The sequence below is a fragment of the Stigmatopora nigra genome, chromosome 9 (assembly GCF_051989575.1).
Source record: "Stigmatopora nigra isolate UIUO_SnigA chromosome 9, RoL_Snig_1.1, whole genome shotgun sequence".
Classification (NCBI taxonomy): domain Eukaryota; kingdom Metazoa; phylum Chordata; class Actinopteri; order Syngnathiformes; family Syngnathidae; genus Stigmatopora; species Stigmatopora nigra.
In genome coordinates this window covers 5,391,580-5,410,769 of record NC_135516.1, presented here as the reverse complement: position 1 = coordinate 5,410,769, position 19,190 = coordinate 5,391,580, and the positions used below count along the sequence as shown (strand labels likewise).

The following is a 19,190-nucleotide window of genomic DNA, read 5'->3' as shown; positions in this document are numbered from 1 at the left end:
ATATATATATATATATATATATATATATATATATATATATATATATATATATATATATATATAATATCCCAATTATTAAAATAACTATGTGATATTTTGCATGTAGCAGAAATATACAATAAAAGTGCCCCAAAACTAATTAACTTAAAAAAAACACGCCAACGTGACATTTAATGCAAACATTTATTGTTTGGAATGTGAAGTCCAAACAATCTGCAAGAACACAGACGAAATGAATCTGGACGTCCACCGGAAAGTACAAACTTACTAGTTTTTTTTTAATTTTTACAATTAACACTTTTTTTAAGGCTGATCTACTGCTCTTCCATCTTTCAATTTTTTTTGTATTGTAAAACAACAAGATGATAGAAGCAACTCTGAAAAACAAAACGACAAAATGTTACAAAAACATCAATTGACAGCATGTCGTCCTGTTGCCCTCCAGAAAGTAATTCTTTCAGTGTAAAATTCTTCAATATGTGAAATCACTTTTTAATTAAAAAAAACAACAACATAACACCATCTTGTTTTTATACATCATAAAATCATCATAAGACTGTATTTTCTATTTTACATTTCAGTGCAACCTTTCTATTTTATCACATTCAGTGCGGCAGCATCCTTTCTCACCCACCAATACATTTGAGTTTATTATTTTGTATACTTGGGAAAAGACGTCATTCTAAAACAATAAACGATTCAAATAATGTGTGAATGAGTTGTAAACAAAGTGCACACAGAATATAACAAAAACTATCTGAGTTATTTTGATTGAAAAAAAGAATTCAAACAGTCTTAATTTACATGACAAAATCTGTGATATGTAAGCATTTATCACATTGCTGCTTCAATTCTTGCATTTATATGTGACAAATATACATAAATATATTGAGCAGTACATACAAATACATGAAAATAATAATATATAAAGATATTTCAATTGAAGAATACAACAAAAAATAGAAAATCCTAGATTTATGAAAGTCATAAATATTAAATGATAAAAATATAGAAAGGTATTTAAAAATGAAAATGATTTAAAATGAAATAAAAAGGACGACTTTATTCGCAAAGTCCTTCTTTTTAAGTTATTTTAGAAATTTTCCCTAAAAACTTTTTTTTTCAAAATACTTTTCCATATTTGATTATATATCTTTCATCACATGATTTAAAAAAAAGTATTCATAATTTTCAATTGTTAAGCCATATTTTATCAATTTAATTTCTCTATTTTGTATTTTTGTATACTAATACATAATACTATTTCAACATCTATATTTCATTTTCCAATGTTTTATGTATGTTAACTGTAAATCCAGGCATCAAGGGGTTAAACATCAATTTTACCACATAAAAAAATGAAATCTATGTATCAGATATGATATATGAGATTTTGGAATTTAACAAAAAATCCTTGTTTTCCATGGGAACTTTTTTTTAAGTGAAACAACTTTAAATGTAACAACATGAAGGTTTGAATATGGGAGGATGACACTTGCATCCTCCTTGTCGGGGGGGTCCAGTGTTACCCTGTACGAAAGCAGGTCGTGCATACTTACATGAAAAGACACAAAACTTGTATGTGCTTGTATGCATTTGTGTAGGAAAACATAAAAAAAGGATACTGCTGCACTTTCCCGTGTAGAAAAACAACTTCCATAGAAATATATTAAAATTATGTACAATATGGTAAAACACTGTGTGTGTGCTTTCAAAAAACTCTCATACTCAAAGACACGTAACGACAACACAAATTTTGACCATCAAAGTAAACAAGCAGGAAAATATACATCTTATTTCTTGGATAATGTGTGTTTCCATGCTGGGACACTGTCTTTTCACATTTTGACTCACCTAACGGCTGAAACCTACTTGTGTGTGTATTTTAAAAACGGTGGATGAGACACTTGTGGTGGTAGAAAGAAAAAAAATACAAATTAATTGAAATAGTGACAGGAAAAAGGCACTGTTAGAACACACACACAAGCATACGCGCACACACTCACACACACAATTGTGACTTGGTCTCGTCCCCAGCATGAGAAAATCAACAAAACAAATAGATCATCATCTTTTTTTTTGCTGTACAGTTTGTACACAGTGCCTCTGCAGATCAGTCCATGTCACTGCAGCTCCTGAGAAAGAAACGCCCCGCCCACTAAGTCCAATGCCCCGCCCCTCACGCCTCTGAGTAATTGGCGTGCGCGTTGATCTTGTCTTTCTTCAGCTTGACGCCATCTACCAGCTCAAAGTTGTAGTTCTCCAGCGCTGAGAGGTTGCGCTCGGTCATGGCCGCGTGCGAACAGGCGCAATATAGCACCACGCCGCAAACGGCGCCCACCAGGACGCCGAGGGCAGACATGGCGATGATGGTGATCAGGATGGGGTCCAGGGTTTTCAGTACGTCGTCCGCCTCACTCACACTGCTCGGCTCACTCGACTCCTCGGCCAGCGGGTCCATCGCTAAACAAAGAATGGGGAATACGTACAGAAATAAGCAAGGGGGGGAACAGGGTTGCTTGTCACACTTGCCATAAGTTGACCACCAGGGGGTGTTGTTGCACATTAAAAGTAATGAAATGATTATTGTGCCAAGAACATATCTAGATTGTATTTAATGTAAAGGTGGAGTAAAATCTATCAAGTGGTGGGGCCGCTTTTTCAGAAAAAAATAGAAGAATGCAACGGCCAAACCAAAAATGTTCAATTGAGTAAAGGTTAAAAACAAGTTAGGATAGGTTGTAACTCCTTGTCAGCAGAAAAATGTTCGATTAACTCTTTCAGTGCCATTAACGATCATAGGCCTACAATCATGTAAACCCTGAATTAAAGTTATTTTAAGCGTTCATGATCATTTGTTCATTCGCTGCCACCCCCCCCCCGACTTCAATCGTATTGGACATTTATCATTGTCAATGGCAGGAAATGAGTTAAAATGGTGAAACAAAGAAAGACAATTAAATCAATGCCAAATAGTGTAGTCCATGTATACTTTTTTCTGAGAAAGTTATTTCAATTTGATTTATTTAATAGGGGACTACGCATATTAGTGAACATATTCATATTCATTCCACTGAACATAGATAGGTGTAAATATGTAAGATTGTAGCCAAAGGCTTATTTGGTTTTGTGATGTCACATAGCTTAATTCTTTGGCTTCCAGTTCAAATGTATATTATTGATAACCTCATTTAGAGTTCTAATTTAGGGTTTCTGAGCCACACGATTAGTACGAGACATAATCCTTTCAGTGCAATGACAATGTTTAATATCTTAGATTGTGCAATATTTTGGAATTTACCTTGCCAGGACGTGACTTTTAATATTTTTATATTACTTATTTATGTTTTTACTGGGAAAACTTACTTTGTGGAGTAGGACTACCAATTTCGTTATACGCAGCTGTGTATGATGACAATAAAGGCTTTTGATTTTATTGATTGATTTGATTGATGATTGGATGCCTATGATTGGCAATGGCACTCACTCAATCGCCCCTCCCAGTTTTAATTAATTGGACATCTAACTACCATCAATAGGTGCTTTTATCATATAAATTTCCCCTTTTACTAACTACCACAACACATACTATATTACTTGAGCTGGCAGTGAATGAGTGATCATGGTCCCTGAAAAGATTACTTATAGTTATTTTGTTGTGATTTTATATATTCCGTCTTTATCAAAAAGTTAATTGAAAACATATTTTTGAAAAAAAAGCATTTAACTAAGAAGTGTCAATAAACACCATAAAGTGTGACAACTAAGAAACATTTGTAAAGTAGTAAATGCAAGCCCACTCTTCATTAAGTATGTAAGAAAATAAACATACGTAAGATGATGATCTGTGTGGGAGGAGAAGGAGGGACTTGCGGATCTAAAAAAGTAACAACAAGATAAGGACAAAACTAAGTGTGCAAAAGTCTTCAAAATGGACTTTGTAATCCGTACCTTTACAGTGGTCTGCATCGAGCACGTCCAAAATACGGATGTCGTCAACAGCCATGTGACCTGTGCTCTGTCTGTCCGCCACGCCTTCCACCACCACCTGAAAAGGCCACAAATTATTCAAATATTCCAGATAGTCCCTTTGAATTTGACTCAATTTCAGGACCATACGGATTTGGACAGCTATCACCATCAATGACTCAAAAACATAATCATTCATTGCATTTTTGGGGGGAAATTGCCCAGCAGTTGAGTTTTCGTAGGAAAAGTTCAAAGCGTTTTGAAATGTAACACCAGACGGAACCAATTAAAATAGAGTAATATGCTTTGACATACGAGTGTCACAACATTTTACAGCAATTTTACTTCAATTAAACTCATTGTATTACTATTACACCACTTGTTATTTATTACTTTGTCAATATATGGTGAATTACAAGAAATAAAACATTTTTTTCTAATCCAATATCCTGTTTTTGGTGTTTTTTCAGACAGTTGAAACAAATTAATTTGTTTTCAGTTCATTTCTATGGGAAACGTTCATTTGAGTTACAAGTAAATTGACATACGAGCTCAGTCCCGGAACGGATTAAGCTCGTATGTCGAGGTACTACTGTATTGTGGACAATCATCTGCTTGTTGAGTGAAAATAAGATGTGATTTTTGCAACAAAAAAAGTTCATTCACACAGCTAAAGATATTCATTAACACAAAATGTAAAGATATGAAAAAATAAAATGAGCTTGTTGTTTGGTGAGTTTTGTCACAATTTCACACGATCCACCACACTAACATTTGACCAATAAGATGAAAATGAAAAAATAATAGACTGTTAGCTCAGGAAAACAAGACTCACTCTATAAGACTGACTGGATCTGGGTAGTAAAACTCGTCCTTCCCTCCATCGCACTCCTTGGTGTCCACTGACCGTCCAAAGGATGCTCCGTCTCCCTTCATCTAGCTCTTGATCCACCTCCTGTCTTATGCGGAGCACCCCTGGGTGCTGGCCCAGCATGTGGTACCAGAAGGACAAGCATAGGTCGACGTGGGGAGCCGTCACAGGAAGACTGGACAGCCTAGCCATTCGCTCTGCATCCTCATCATTTTCATAGGGTGAAGTTGTTAGATGCATCAGGATGAAATTTCCCACATGACCTACAGAGAGCAGTAGAGAACAAGCAAACTAAGCAATGGGGAAAAATATTGGCACATCAAAGTCCTGAAATAGTGCAACATCCATATAAAGTGAAAGTAGATGCTGGATAAAAGTATTGGGATGCCAAGACAAGAAAATATGGGCAAAATAACCATTTCAAACGCAGAAAAAATATTATACACAAATCATTTGGGGAAAGTATGGGATGAAAACATTTTAAGTAAACAAAGTAATGTTTTTTTGGGACAAAGGCTTTGGGACACACAGAAAGTAAATGTAATATGTAAAAGGTGAGACAGGCACAAAAAAAAAAGAACAATATAAAAATGTCAGGAACCGTTTGGGAATTGATAGGAAGGGAAAAAGAGAGGAGGAAAAATGGACACAAAAATATGATCAATAAGAGCATATGTTAGTTTAGTTGGTCAATTTTCAGGACACATTATGGGATGGGAGAAAAAAAAGAAAGAAACTAAAGGTTGAAAAAGTTACTAAAATGTCAGCACTATTGAGAAAATGGTTTTGGGAGACTTTATGGGGGGAAAATATGTATAAAACATAATGAGACAACACAATTTGCCGACTATTCCTGAATAGAACATGCAAAATCACACTTTCCTTTAGAATTATGTGCATCTTTAGTCCAACCCCATATATTTCTTCTTGCTGATTTTCAGTCAGCCATATTTTTTTTCTCAAGTTTTGTTTTCAAAAGCTTTCTTAACCAGCAAAAAAAGCAACACTGACAAACTGACAAAGTGCTTGCGTTACCCATGTGGTCCAATGTGGGCATCCTGCGTGCGGCCGGAGTTCCCGAGCCGGTCTGGATCAGCCACTCGCCACCCGAGCCCGTTTCCGTGGTCCAACCGCAGAAAGAGGCGAAGTCGAAATTGCAGGCGAACCACAAGTAGTCTGCACACCACAAGAACAACAAGTGGTTACAAAAAGGAAGCTTGATGGACACTCAAACTCTGCTCACTATGCAATTAATTAGGTCAACCAGCAGCAAATGTAATTGTCTCGTCATTCTCTACGCCACTGTACTAGAACGACAATAAAATTGTAACATATTTCCAATAGGTAGCGGTAACACACATTACAGCCTGATTCTTTTCCTGAAATGTTATCTTCCGGATCACATTGCTTTCTCACTTAACAGAATGGGCGCTTTTGACTACGATAAATGCCCCCTCCATTTAAACCAGGGGTCTCAAACTCAGTTTACGCAGCTAAATTTTGTCCCAAAAGTTGACTTACTATCCGTGATTGACGGCGCTAGCGAATTGGCCCCTCCCTGTCAAAATGAATTGGACATCTAGTACAATCAATGCCACTAAAAGATCATTGTCAAATGCAATTAGTTATTTTCTTTTCTACTTCTATTTTAGGGTAACTTACAGATCATACAGATCACTTCTGGTAACATTTAGATCATTTCCTACTGATTTTCTGGGAGGCTTTTTGTATATGGGACTTTCCAGGTTGCCTCCTATTGGTTTTAAGGGATTTCAAGGTTCCCTTTTTAACTCATTGGCTGCCATTTATGGCAGCGTTTTGATGGCGTGATCAAATGAACGAATGGGATTGCGGATAGGAAAATGAACTAAGTGCAATAGTGCACACACTTGATCGAAGAATGTGTGGTTTTGCGGTGCCCATGTCAAAAAATTAAAGCATTTAATTATGTATATACAGTACGAATGAGCTACAAAGAGCCCATCAGCCAGAAAGACATTGGGCTCGCCAGCGGACCACTTCCAGCCCGTGGGCCACACCTTCAACATCCTAATTTGAACCATTTGAAAAATAAAATGGACTGAACATCAGTTGCGTCAATGGTAGCCAATTTTCTCCCAAAACATTGTAAGGTGTGTCACTTGTGTCCATTTTATCTAAAAAGCAGGGGAATCTATTATTCATGTGGTCTTTGTGTAGATTCTCTACACTGTCGCATCCATTTTCAATTTTTGCAGTCATGTTGGGAATGGTCTGGCCGAGACATAAATATTCCACATCTAATTGTAGAGGGAATGTGGAGAGGGAGCGTCATAGTCAACTAAATCCTTTTACAGAGGCAAGTCTAGACCCAAAGGTTTCAGGAGACGACGTGGCTACCTACGCATTAGCAGTCGGGGCTAAGGCGCTACCAAAGTGCTGATGTGCCATGCAAAAATGCTCAGTTCAATTTGGTACTGTCTGTTTTGCAACAATTTTTTTGACGTATTTAGCTGGGATTGGCTTCAGCACCCCCCGTAACCCTTGTGAGAATAAGCGGTTAAGAAAATGAACGAATGAATAAATTTACCGTATTTTCACGACTATAAGGCGCACTGCATTATAAGGCGCACCCTCAATTAATGACATTTTTTCCATATATAAGGCGCACTGCGTTATAAGGCGCACTGTATTATAAGGCGCACTGTATTATAAGGCGCACTGTATTATAAGGCGCACTGTCTCTTTTGGAGAAAATTTAAGACTTTTAAGTGCGCCTTATAGTCGTGAAAATACGGTAATTGCTATCTCACTCACTACACAGTCACCTCTAGCGCCAGCCATAGTGGATGTTTTGGATTTTTTTTGTATAAAATCTTGCAGTGGGGGAGGAGCTATATGATGGAAGATGTTATAAACTAAGATGGCATCTGCATATTTAACATTATTGTTTCAGTTCAGGCGTTTGTGTTTTTTTAATATCCGACAGTGGTGGTTTTTCGTTTTTGGTTTACAGTTTTTTCCCCCCATGTATAAGGCGCACTGTATTATAAGGCGCACTGTCTATTTTGGAGAAAATTTAAGACTTTTAAATGTGCCTTATAGTCGTTAAAATACGGTAGTGGTACATTAGAGTAGGTATCCAATGCATTCTAACTCAGCAACATAAGGTGATGAGAAAAATCATTATGGAATTCACATTTTGGCGTATTAGAGCTCTTTTGTTGGGTAATAGGATGCAGAGATAAGCTCTGTGGGTCCAGCTGAATGCAAACTGGTGTCTTCCTGAGAGCCTGTGTTTGCTCTAATTGACACCCAGGAGGCTTTCATCCAGCTCGCAAGAAAAAAAAATCTCCCAGCTTCCTTCGTCCTTTTGCATTTTGTTCACCTCTTTTGTCTTTTGTTATTCAAGATTTTAAGATCCACAACATGCCAGGGTTGAACTCGGGGACACTCCATGTCCCGAGGGCTTTCCAAACTTCCTGTTGGCATCATTTGGGTCCCACTGGGACACATTCAACATGTTGTGGGTTTAAAACAGAGCGTTTCAAAGCACAAATCTGGACCAAAAATGTAATCTAATAAGGATTTTTTCCCATTGTCTTTTGCGGTACTTATCAAAACTCCTTTTGTATGAAGTGTAGTTTTCCTAAAGTGGCACCAGATGGTTATGTGCTATGCTTTTAATGATAGACGATGCCATCAACTATAGCTTGAAATTTACTCGCCAATATATACCTTTTAGATGCACAGTTTGGTGAAGCATATTATACCTGGCTTCTGCATCTGTTTGAAAAACATCTATAAGTATGCTCATTTGTACTTTTAATGACCATTGTCCAATTTAAACGGTTAGGCGGAGGAGGAGGAGGAGGCAGGAAACTGACCTGGTATGAAGTCCACTATAGGGTCAGTGGATGTGACACCTTCTGCTGCATGCGCATAGAACACACAAGAAAGGTTAAAGGTCAGCGGGTTAGGGTTTCACACATGGGCAGTCATCAATGCCTCATCTGTTTGCCTCACTTGTACTTCTGAATTCTAAACATCTGCAACTGAAAACAAAAACTCAATATTTTGTTCAACTACGTTCGGTTTTAAGATTCTTGAAAATGTAAATATGAAATATACAGTAGTACCTCTACTTATTGGATATTTGAGGTGACATGGGAATTGGAGTTTTAATGTATTCTATTTTTTTCTTATTCTTTCCTCAATTCTAAAAAGTAGTTTTGGAAGAAAAGGATTAGACATCCCTGTTTTATACAATTAATCTCCACTGAAAGCTTACCTGTCACAAAGTCGTCATCTATGGGAGCCTTCGAATTGGTGTTGGTCTGACTGGTAGTGAAGGGCACCGTTTGGGGAAATGTGGTGGTCCCACCCATTGTGCTAGAAGGAAGCGTGGATGGGACTAGAGTGGTTGGCGAGGCTGTAGTTGTGATTTCTTAGAGAGAAAAACAAATTGACAGACAAAACGTGATCATGATGCATGTGACGGGTAAAAGTGTTGATCTGAAGAATTATTGCCTGTGATTTTATGACATGAAAAAGCAAATAGGAAAAGCTCTTTTCCAAGCACTTAATTCATTCAACACTTGAGGTTCTTTCAACGCTTCGAGACGGATAAAAGAAAAAAGCTAACTGTTCCCAAGCAGACATTTCAATTTGAGAAGAACGCGTCTTGTTTTAATCCTGCATCTCACGACAACACTTCCTTTCAATTTTATGCAAATTAAATGTTTTATTTTCTTTGAGCGCATTTATGCTAATCCAAATTCAATTTGCGTAATTGAATTTACACACATTACACGAGTATCAAGAACTATTAGGAAAGAATGGAAATGTGTAGAACAACAATTGCGTCAGACACTCAGTAGTAAAAACACAAAAAACAATTTTTAATTAGTTAGTTGTTTTAGCTATCTTTTGCGACTTGAAAAAAAGTAAAAGGTCATCATTTAAGATGAAGTCATTAACAAGAATGGTCTTTTTTAGAACACCCTACAAAATATTACAATAAAAAAATGAAATCTAAAGATGTACAAAATGAAAGAACATTTTTGTTACATCAGGGGAAATACTTTTTTAAAGGAAAAAAATGGTTCAGGAAAGAAAAAAAACTCAACAAAATTAGAAAGACAATATAAAAAAAGGAGGAAAACACCCCCCAAAAATATTTTCTGTTCAAAAAATCTGTTGCAATTTTTGAAGCAGATTAAAATCCACAAGCGTGTTTTCATTTTCAGGGACAACAAGATAAAAAGGAACATAATAAACTAAAAGGTGAAAATATTAGGTTAATTATTTTAACTTGTTGAATGAATTAACTCTTAATCCTGACAACAACCAAAGTAAAATGTTCAAATTTCAACTGCGCCACAAATTGGGAGCTCAAAGAAAACTCTTAAATGTTGAAAAGTGAGATCACTTAAAAAAGCCTACGAGAAGTTAACTTCAAGTCAAATGACACATTTTGTAACTAAAGATCTAGGTATCTGTTGTCTGAACGTTTAGTCAGAAGAATCAAATATTGTAAATCAATTATCGTACTCTGTTGTATACGCAAGAGTTTTAATTTTTTTAGATTTACCACAGTAAATGTCAGTATTTAGAGGAAGACATGGGAGTGAAAATCAGAAAGTGAATCGCATAGGGTAGCTTCCCATTTCCCAATCCTCTGACCATTGATGAGCAGCGTCAGCAGAAAGTTGAGTATATAATGACAACATCATGCTGAGCTTTTGCTTCGCGCCAAGCAGTCTGTGATCTCACCCTACTTCCAGTAGTTGAGACGACAGTGATATTTTCCAGACTATTCCGCACTCCATAAAAATGAAATCTATTTAAATATGATAACACGAATGAGATAGTATTGACGTAGAATCCCCAAACTTCCAACTATGGGATAGGCCTCTAAGAAAATTGAAATAATTATGTTATAAAACAAGAAATGTCCATCAGTGCGTATGTCTATCTTTTATTTTGAAGTGTTTTACTGAGCTATGTATTGATATGTAGAACGCCACAATATCATAGAGGAGCTTTAGCAAGAATTGGATACTCACCATCCACTTCGCAGCCCAGCAACTCCAACCGTAGACCAACCCCTTCCGAAGTAGCTCTTTCCGGGTAGATCCGGACGTAACGGGTCAGTACAGGAGCCAGTGATCGCAGCTCAGGTGTGTCGTGATTCTGATTGCCTGAGAAGATCTGATGAAATACAAGTAGACAATATTCAATTCAATTCCTGATCATTTACTGTCCATGCATAGTGAATTAATTAATAAGGTTAAGAAAAGTCAACTCTCTTTACAACTTTTTTAAAATTATGAAATAATATGTATGAGTTAAGAAGATCTAATGCATTGTATGGAGTCAGGCAGAGGTAGTAAGACCATCTAAGACCTCCTGCTAGCAGAGTTCTAGTCTCAACGACCATCTGGAAGGCATGGAGCAGGATATGGTTCCAAAGGGGCAAACCCAAGAGAGGAAATGGAGTGTGCAAAGCAATGATATAGATTTCCTCTCCAGGGTGAGAATGAAAGCAGCTCTAGAGACCCAAGGGCCTATTTTCAGGGGTCCTTATTCAATCCATTGTGCTCATTCTACATTCGAAACACAAAGAGTACCTGTCAATCAAGTTGTGGACACGTCAGAATCTATACAGGGAAGCTAAATGATGTACAATTACAGGGATAGCCCTGTCTTGACTGCAAAACAGACTCGTATATCTTATCCCGTGGAACCGCTGTTAATAAAAAGTGCATTTAAATGAACCCAGTGTACGACTTGAATACGTCTAAAATATACCGGCGTCCATACTAGTATGGATGGAAATTTGTTTCGTTTCAATCAGCTTTAATCTATAATTGACTCCATGTTAGCAAAAGGGTTCCATGGCTACTTAAAAAAACATGAGAAGGATGAGATGATAAATGTGGTTACAAAAGCAGAAACACGACTACAAAGGTTCATGAATGTTTAATCACATACTAGCAGCATTTTATTTTAACTCTGCCATTCTAGGCTTTGTAAATGTCAGGCTAGTCCACAATAATGAGAACACCCAAACATAGTAAAAGTGAAAATGAAGCGGAAAGACACTGACCTTGGGCTTTGTGGCGTTGTCCTCATTGACAAAGGTCCATTCTTCTCCGTCCAGACTGTATCCCACTTTGAACTTCTTCATGAAGACATTCTTGTCGTAGTGCTTCCCACCTTGAATCACCACGCCACTCAGCATTTTGTCCTGTCCCAGGTCCACCTGAAAAAATATTCATTAGCAATTGCATTTTAAATTGATTTAAAGGGTTTAGACGTCAATCATCCCTGACAATGGCAGGCAACGAGTTAAAAAGTCCTGTATCCTTATAGCTTTTCTATTAACACTACTAAAATAATTTGGTTTGGAAAATGCTTCTGGGCTTCTGAGTAAACTTTACAACAGCACCTATTTTATAATTTTTTCTCATTACAATTAAATGATGTCAGAAGTTTTTTGGAACTTAGAATTTTCATCACAAGAGGCATATTTTACATTAAATTAACATACTTTTTTTCCACAATCTTTCAGACTACCCAAAGCAAAACCTTTAAAAATGATAAAAGCATACCAATTCTGGGTGAAATATGAATGCAAATGTATGTTATGTTGCTCTGCCATTGGCTGTCCACCATTTCTGTCCTCCGCCTGGTGCCCGAGGTCAGCTGAGATAGGCTACAACAACCCCCATTGTGAGACTTATTGAAAATAAAAGAAGGTATGTATGCAAAGAGAGCAAAAATCCTAATCATTTAAAAGCCTTTTAAATGACGCCACAATATTGAATCAACACAACTGTTAAATCCAATCAATGCTCCTTTTAACAAGCAGGCATCAAACTCAAGGCCAAATCTGGCCAACCATATAATGTTATGGGGCACACGAAGGCAATTTATTTGCAGCAATATTTGTGTCTTACTCCAATAGTAAAGTTGCACATTGTCACTTTTAAAGAACTGTTTCCAAGCTTTTGATTTGCAAATCATTCAATTTATTGTGAATATGTAATAAGAATTTATCGTAAAAAATGAGCTTGTTTTATAGGCTAACCATCTAATAAATTCGAGATAATCTGGGATCTATCATGTTGAGATGGACCTGATTAACTTGTAATGCTTACAAGGCCAACGGTGGTATTTACCTGCAGCCATTCGTTCCTGAAGGGTTGCTTAGTCTGATGGCCCGTCCACCCCGACCTGCCCGTCAACAATCGGGCGTTCTCGGCAACCCAGCCCCGGTTGGCATAGGACGAGGCGCTGATCTGTCCGTCCGAGATCTGGCCGGACAACATCCCCAGCATTCCGGAACACGGGTAGTCTGCACAGAGAGGAAAGTGGACAAATTTAAAACTTGCCATTGTGAACCATAGACATCATAGTATTTAATAGAGACCCCTTTGAGCAAGTTTATCAATCCTTGCAAACACACCCACCCTAACATATGTTTATACTTCTAACTCTCTTGACTTCTCTTCTTGACTTACAACTTAGTATTTCTAAATTTCACTCAAAGCAAAAAAACAACAACAATTTACCAAGCTAATGTTTTTTTTTTTTATCCCCAAAAACGTAGGTTTTACATGCTGCTGCATATGATGTCAGTGGTCTGAACGAGTGTTCGTATGGAAGTGAACATGTTGCTAGTAGAAAGTGCCTTCTCAGAGGCGTTTGACTCCAACAGACTTGCTAGCTGTTGCATCCGAGACCACTCGACCAAGAGGCCATGCTTCAATCTGTTTAACCAAGTGGACGCTGCCTGTGCTCTCCAAGAAATTCACTCACACATCACTAGTGTGTGGAGGTTTTCTTTCCCCATGAAGCAGAATACGTAATTAGAAAATGAACTACCTGAGGTTCTACAGCCGTAGAGTTCGAAACGCATGCAGATCCCTTGTTCCCAGGACATGGGCCGGATGCGTACGTAGCGGGCTAAAGTCTGCTTAGGCAGGAAGACACGAACTTCGTCTGTTGGATTGTGGTTACCCTGGAAAATCTGAAAGCGAGATGCAGGAATGAATTGTTATTTACCTTCAGGGATTTAAAAAGTCACTTTGAATTGTCCATTAGTCAGATGAACATGTTTTTACTGTTTGTTGGTAGCAATTGCAAAAATGAGCTATTTGAAGAACCCTTTGAAAATGCCAAACGAGGCCTGTAATTGAGACTTGCAACAAAGATAACAGACTCCTTGTTTGATTCTCGGCATGATTTTTTGCTGGCTCTTTAATGATGGATAAGTTTACTGAATTTCATGTTCTGAAGTATAACCAGCTGAGTTGGTAATGAATGACCTGACTTGTTTTGTGCCATGTTCCGATTCAAAGCTCAAAGCTTTAATTTAACAATTTAGAGTTATACAAGTCTAGTCTATAAAGTTCCAATTTGGTATAATTGGATAAAAAAAAATCTCCAGAGAATTAAACACGTTATTGTGCACTTATTTAACTTGTTGGTTTCCATTGGAAGGTGCTAGAAGTGCAACTTTTTTGACACTTTGACACTCACAGTCAAAGTAGATTGGACATTGCCTGGAACATGAGTTTCAGAGTTCACATTATAAATTGGGGGTGTCAAACGTGCGACCTGTTAGGGGCCCGGAGTCTGATGGGTACCTTGTAGCTCATGTACATACAGAATTAAATGCTTCCATTTCTTTACAAGGCCACCGCAAAACCAGATTTTTGTTGTGGGATCAAGCGCATGCAGTACTTCACTTTGCTCAATTTCCCATCCGCAATCACACGAGTTAATAAGGAACCCTAAAACGGGCCAAAACAAACAGAAATGCCCCCAAAACATCAGGAACCGACAAATGAACAAGAAGCACCCTGAAAAGTCCTTAAAAAATAGAAAATGTTCCAAAATTTACTGGAAGTGGCCTGTGAATACCCTAAAATGGAAGTGGGAAAAAAAGAAGAAGCATTGCAAAATTCACTCATTGCCTGGTATTGAAAATGAGAGATGTCCATTTCACTTGATGAACGTCCGCTCATTCGCCCATCCAATCAAAATCGATTGAGTGTCTAGCGCTTAACATTTTGGGCCACATTTTGTTATTAATGTTTCCTTTGAACCAAACAGGGTTGGCACTCTTGGTTTAAGTGACTCAGACATATATTAAAAAATGAATGCAGTGGGTGTTGACCTTTTGTTTAGAGCCATCTTTCACCGTCACCCAGTCCTCTCCGTTAGAGCTCAGGTCCACCTTGTAGGAACGAACAAAGTAGTGCTTCTTGGTCTCTTTGGAGATGGCTCCCTGTGTGCTGATGGCTGTTAAGAACCTCAGAAAGCCCAGGTCCACCTAAGCATAAGCAGAACAATTATTGTTGAAATGAGATACACTTGAAATTGCAAAATGAAATTTTCATCCAGCCAGTTCGCCTTTAATGTTTCAATTGAGCATATTACGGCCATTTTGGTGATTAGATTAGATTGGAACTTTATTTCATCCCGAATTCGGGAAAATTCTTAGTTGCAGTACCAAGACAGACACAAGACACACAAGACATTGTAGACCTAGGTAAAAAACTGGAGCCACAGAAAGGAAGTCCACAAGGTGGGGACATTCTGCAGACTGAGACTAAGGTTAACACACAGTCCCTCAGTCGCCTGGAGGTTTTAAAGATCATCTTCCTTGCCTAGATCCTCCTAAACTGCCCTATCACCTAATCAACAACAGCAGAGAGGCCGGTGGGGGGCTTCAATGCTTACAATCAGTTTAACGATGCGGTTTAACACAACGAACAAACACAACAAAAACTTTTCCTTGAGATTTTATCCAATTAAAATTACATTCTGAACCCGAAGCCATACCAAGTGGGATAACTCTCCACGAAACAAATTCTATTACATCGACGGCACACTGACGGCAGGTTTCTTGCTGGTAGAAACGCTTAGGATTGTGGTGATGAAGTTGTGATGCAGTGTGCGAGTTTGCGTGTCACCCTAGAGGAATGTGGGTGTGTGTCACCTGCTACAACTGTATGTGCATGTGTGGGAACCAACTTGGTAGCAATTATACGGCTGTCTGCACGCATCACTAATGACTAGTGCCTGACCTCTACAATGTGTTGTTGTTTTGTATATTTGCGTGCGTGTGTATGTGTGTGTATAGAGCTTTTGTTGGACCAACTTTACTTGCTATGAGCAAAAAAAAGAGCATTAATTTTAACAATGCCATCTCTCACAGAGTGCATGAATTTGTGTAAACACATTAAATGAAGTATTTCCTGTTAAAACGAATGGTTCACAAGGGAGAAATGACATTAGAGTGGCTCCAGGCTACAATTTTATTGCACATGGAATGAAAATGTGATCTTCGAAAGCTGCCAGATACGCTGAAGATGTTTTATCAGCTGGTATTATAAAAAAAAGGGGGGGATGTTTATCTTCAAAGACCACATACGAAATATGTGAACGAGTGCAGAAAATGGTATGACTTATCTGAAATGAAGAATATTTCACGAGGTGGGAAATGTGAGCTGTGTACTGCTCTTATCGCTGAACATTTCCTCAGATGATGTTCACGCTTGAGCTGTGGCTAATCCATTTTATGACTTGACATGAGTACCATACTGTGGAAGTCTCTCCAATGTGTACTCTGTCATCCTTTTACAGGATTCCACAAGCATCACGTTTTGAATTGAAAACAAGCCCTATTTATTCACTAAAATTGACGCCGTGCAGCCAACCTACACAGCTGAACATTCTCACAATTTCATTTGCCCATCTGCCAAGTGTCTAGAAAATTGCTTCAATTTTTTTGTAGCATTTTTAGAGCATTTGTGAAAACAAGTTTATCTTTGAAGTTTCCTCACCTCTAGCTACTTGCCTCATTTCCCCTCCTACCTCCGGCGACTGGGTTCAAATCCATTCACGGCCGCGCCATGACGACACGGTATGATCATAACAGTCAAAAGGATCGCGAGGGGTGCTGGAGCCTATACTGAATTTCTGGCCAGCCAATCACAAGTCACAAGGAGATGAACAACCATTTACACTCATACCTAGGAGCAATTTAGAGTGTTCAAGCAGCCTGCCCTGCAACTTTTTGAGATGTAGGAGGAAACCAGAGTAGTACCCATGGAAAACCCACGCAAGCCCAGGACGAACATACAAATTCCACACAGGAAGGCTCGAAGATGGGATCAAACCATCTATCTCTCAACTCTGAGACCAGCGCACTAACCAATCACCCACTGTGCTGGATTAGATCCTAGAATATCATTTCTAATGAAAATGACAGATTTCCTGTCTTTGGGCATAGTTTCCTGAGACGTTTTATGGCCCCCGCATACCTGTCAACCTTGGCCTTATTGATGATTGCATTACTCACATAGAGCACACTACTAAAAAAAATCTAAAATTTTCGCTAAACTGGATGCGGTGCCTAATCAGTATGCACAAAATTCAAGATTTTGTAGACGTCGCTGTATGACGCTGACTGTCTGGGTACATTGGTTGCTGACATGCTATATTTATATAGTGAAAAGGCGGATGTGTGAAAGGGGATTTTGCGTGCGCATATGCTTAAAGCATCACAATATTAGCAGTCGATGATGACGTTTTTGTTTGCTAACCAGTGACCGAGATGATCTGGAATAGAGTGGAAATGGGTATGAGATATTTATAAAAAATATCTATAAATCCCGTACAAAAGTAATAAGGCGTACACCATTAGAAATGATTAAAAAAAAACGTATGAAAGACGGGAAAAATGTAGTTGACAGTTAATAGCCATGTCTATAAATTTCAGGACTAAGGGAAACTCTGGGGCCTGATTTTTATTTTTATTTTTTATAAAACAGTTCTTAAATTTACTGAATGATAGGTCTGATCAAAGTGGTCTTAAAACAGTCTCAAACGTGGCCTATTTACAGTAACAGGAACATCTTCCTCTTGCTGACAACAGTTCCGGTTATTAACATTTCAGTGCAGTGGCAGAGCTCCATTCTGCACAGTTCCTGCGCCTACTGAGCCAGTGAAGCTAATTGATCTTCCATCTTTCATACACTTGGCAAGATCGCCACTCACATATGGACTTCTAGGAAGTGCAGGAAAGGGTCTGCATTCGCTAGCAGCGTGTCTAAATGGAATCGGAAAAAAAACAAACAATGCTACTTCATGTCAAAACAGGATGCTGCCTCAAATGTAATAGTGAGGAAAAAAGGCCTTGGTTCAAAGGTAATCTCTCATGAGACCTATGAAAGTATCAGTACAGTATCGGTACCAATGGGAATGATGTACGAGAATTCCAAAGTACGCTGCGACCTTTGTGAGTAGAAGCAGTACGAAAAATGTACGAATTACAAAGTATTGTCATTTAAATGCCAATTGTATCACAATTTATAATACAACAATAGCGCAAGATATATGGAACAAATAAAATCATATTTTTTTAATAAATTGTGAAATCTGGGAAAAAAAATGTAACTTTTGAACAGCTACCAAACCAATGTTTTATTTCTCCTGTTTTTGTCTGAGTTTTAATCAGGCGCTTCTTACAACGGTACCGAACCTATTCTCCAGATGTCGACGTCTTCCTGATGTCGTCAAAGAGATCCTGAGTACGTTTATAAATACCTCTACTAGGTCAGCGGGGAAAGGAAGCCTTTCCTGGGCTTTCTTTTCAAAGTGGTTACAATGGCAATGTGCTACTTGTTTGATTGAAAGATCGGAGTTTACATTTGGAACTGGACAAGATATTTTAAGACCTTATTAAAGTCTCATTAAACACAATTATGACTTCTTATTCGCTGTCGTTTTTGCTTGGTTTTTAAAGTTTCTTTGACAAGTTCACAGCCAGTACGGTGCTGCTCAGATGAGCTCAGCCACATCAATGTAAATTATTCACATGCTGCCATTCATGTTTTATGGAAAATATTTTGAGCGTAGCAGTCACAATGTTGCGCTGATGTCATCTTTAAAACTGACAAGCGTATTTAAAAGACTGGTTCTCTTACTTTAGGAATGTGTTTCACACACTTAAGATGTAATACTGCAATAATGCAACACAATTTAGGAAGTTATGAAAGAAACATTGAAGAGTACATACATTAATAATCAGATAAATATTGAAAAGCTTAGTGAAGACACCAAACGTCCTCACTATGCACCAACTACAAACAAACATTTCCACCTGGGATTGTGCACTGGACTCCCAGAGGAACACTTGGGCCTAGTAGCCTGTGAGAAGTCCCCAGACAGACAATAGAGCATCACCACGACCACTAATATTCTGACCACGCCGACTTCCTGCCTACTTCCCGTTTCCTCCGCTATTGTGCGGCTTCCTCGATGAGTTCCTGTGCAGCACAATGGGAGCAGC

At 38.1% G+C, this 19,190-nt stretch overlaps 1 protein-coding gene across 1 annotated transcript in view; it reads right to left on the bottom strand.

Annotated features, from left to right (window-relative positions):
- Positions 1-164: 164 nt before the first annotated feature.
- Positions 165-19,190, bottom strand: part of LOC144201693 (neuropilin-1a-like) — a 38,417-nt gene continuing 19,391 nt past the window's right edge. The window contains exons 7-18 of the mRNA XM_077724444.1: positions 15,009-15,164; positions 13,712-13,856; positions 13,006-13,181; positions 11,931-12,086; positions 10,888-11,032; positions 9,111-9,266; positions 8,707-8,751; positions 5,876-6,016; positions 4,805-5,103; positions 3,952-4,048; positions 3,833-3,877; positions 165-2,463 (exon numbers count right to left, since the gene is read on the bottom strand). Coding sequence (XP_077580570.1) covers positions 2,180-2,463; positions 3,833-3,877; positions 3,952-4,048; positions 4,805-5,103; positions 5,876-6,016; positions 8,707-8,751; positions 9,111-9,266; positions 10,888-11,032; positions 11,931-12,086; positions 13,006-13,181; positions 13,712-13,856; positions 15,009-15,164 — 1,845 coding nt within the window. The 3' untranslated portion in view covers positions 165-2,179. The remainder of the gene's footprint in view (positions 2,464-3,832; positions 3,878-3,951; positions 4,049-4,804; positions 5,104-5,875; positions 6,017-8,706; positions 8,752-9,110; positions 9,267-10,887; positions 11,033-11,930; positions 12,087-13,005; positions 13,182-13,711; positions 13,857-15,008; positions 15,165-19,190) is intronic.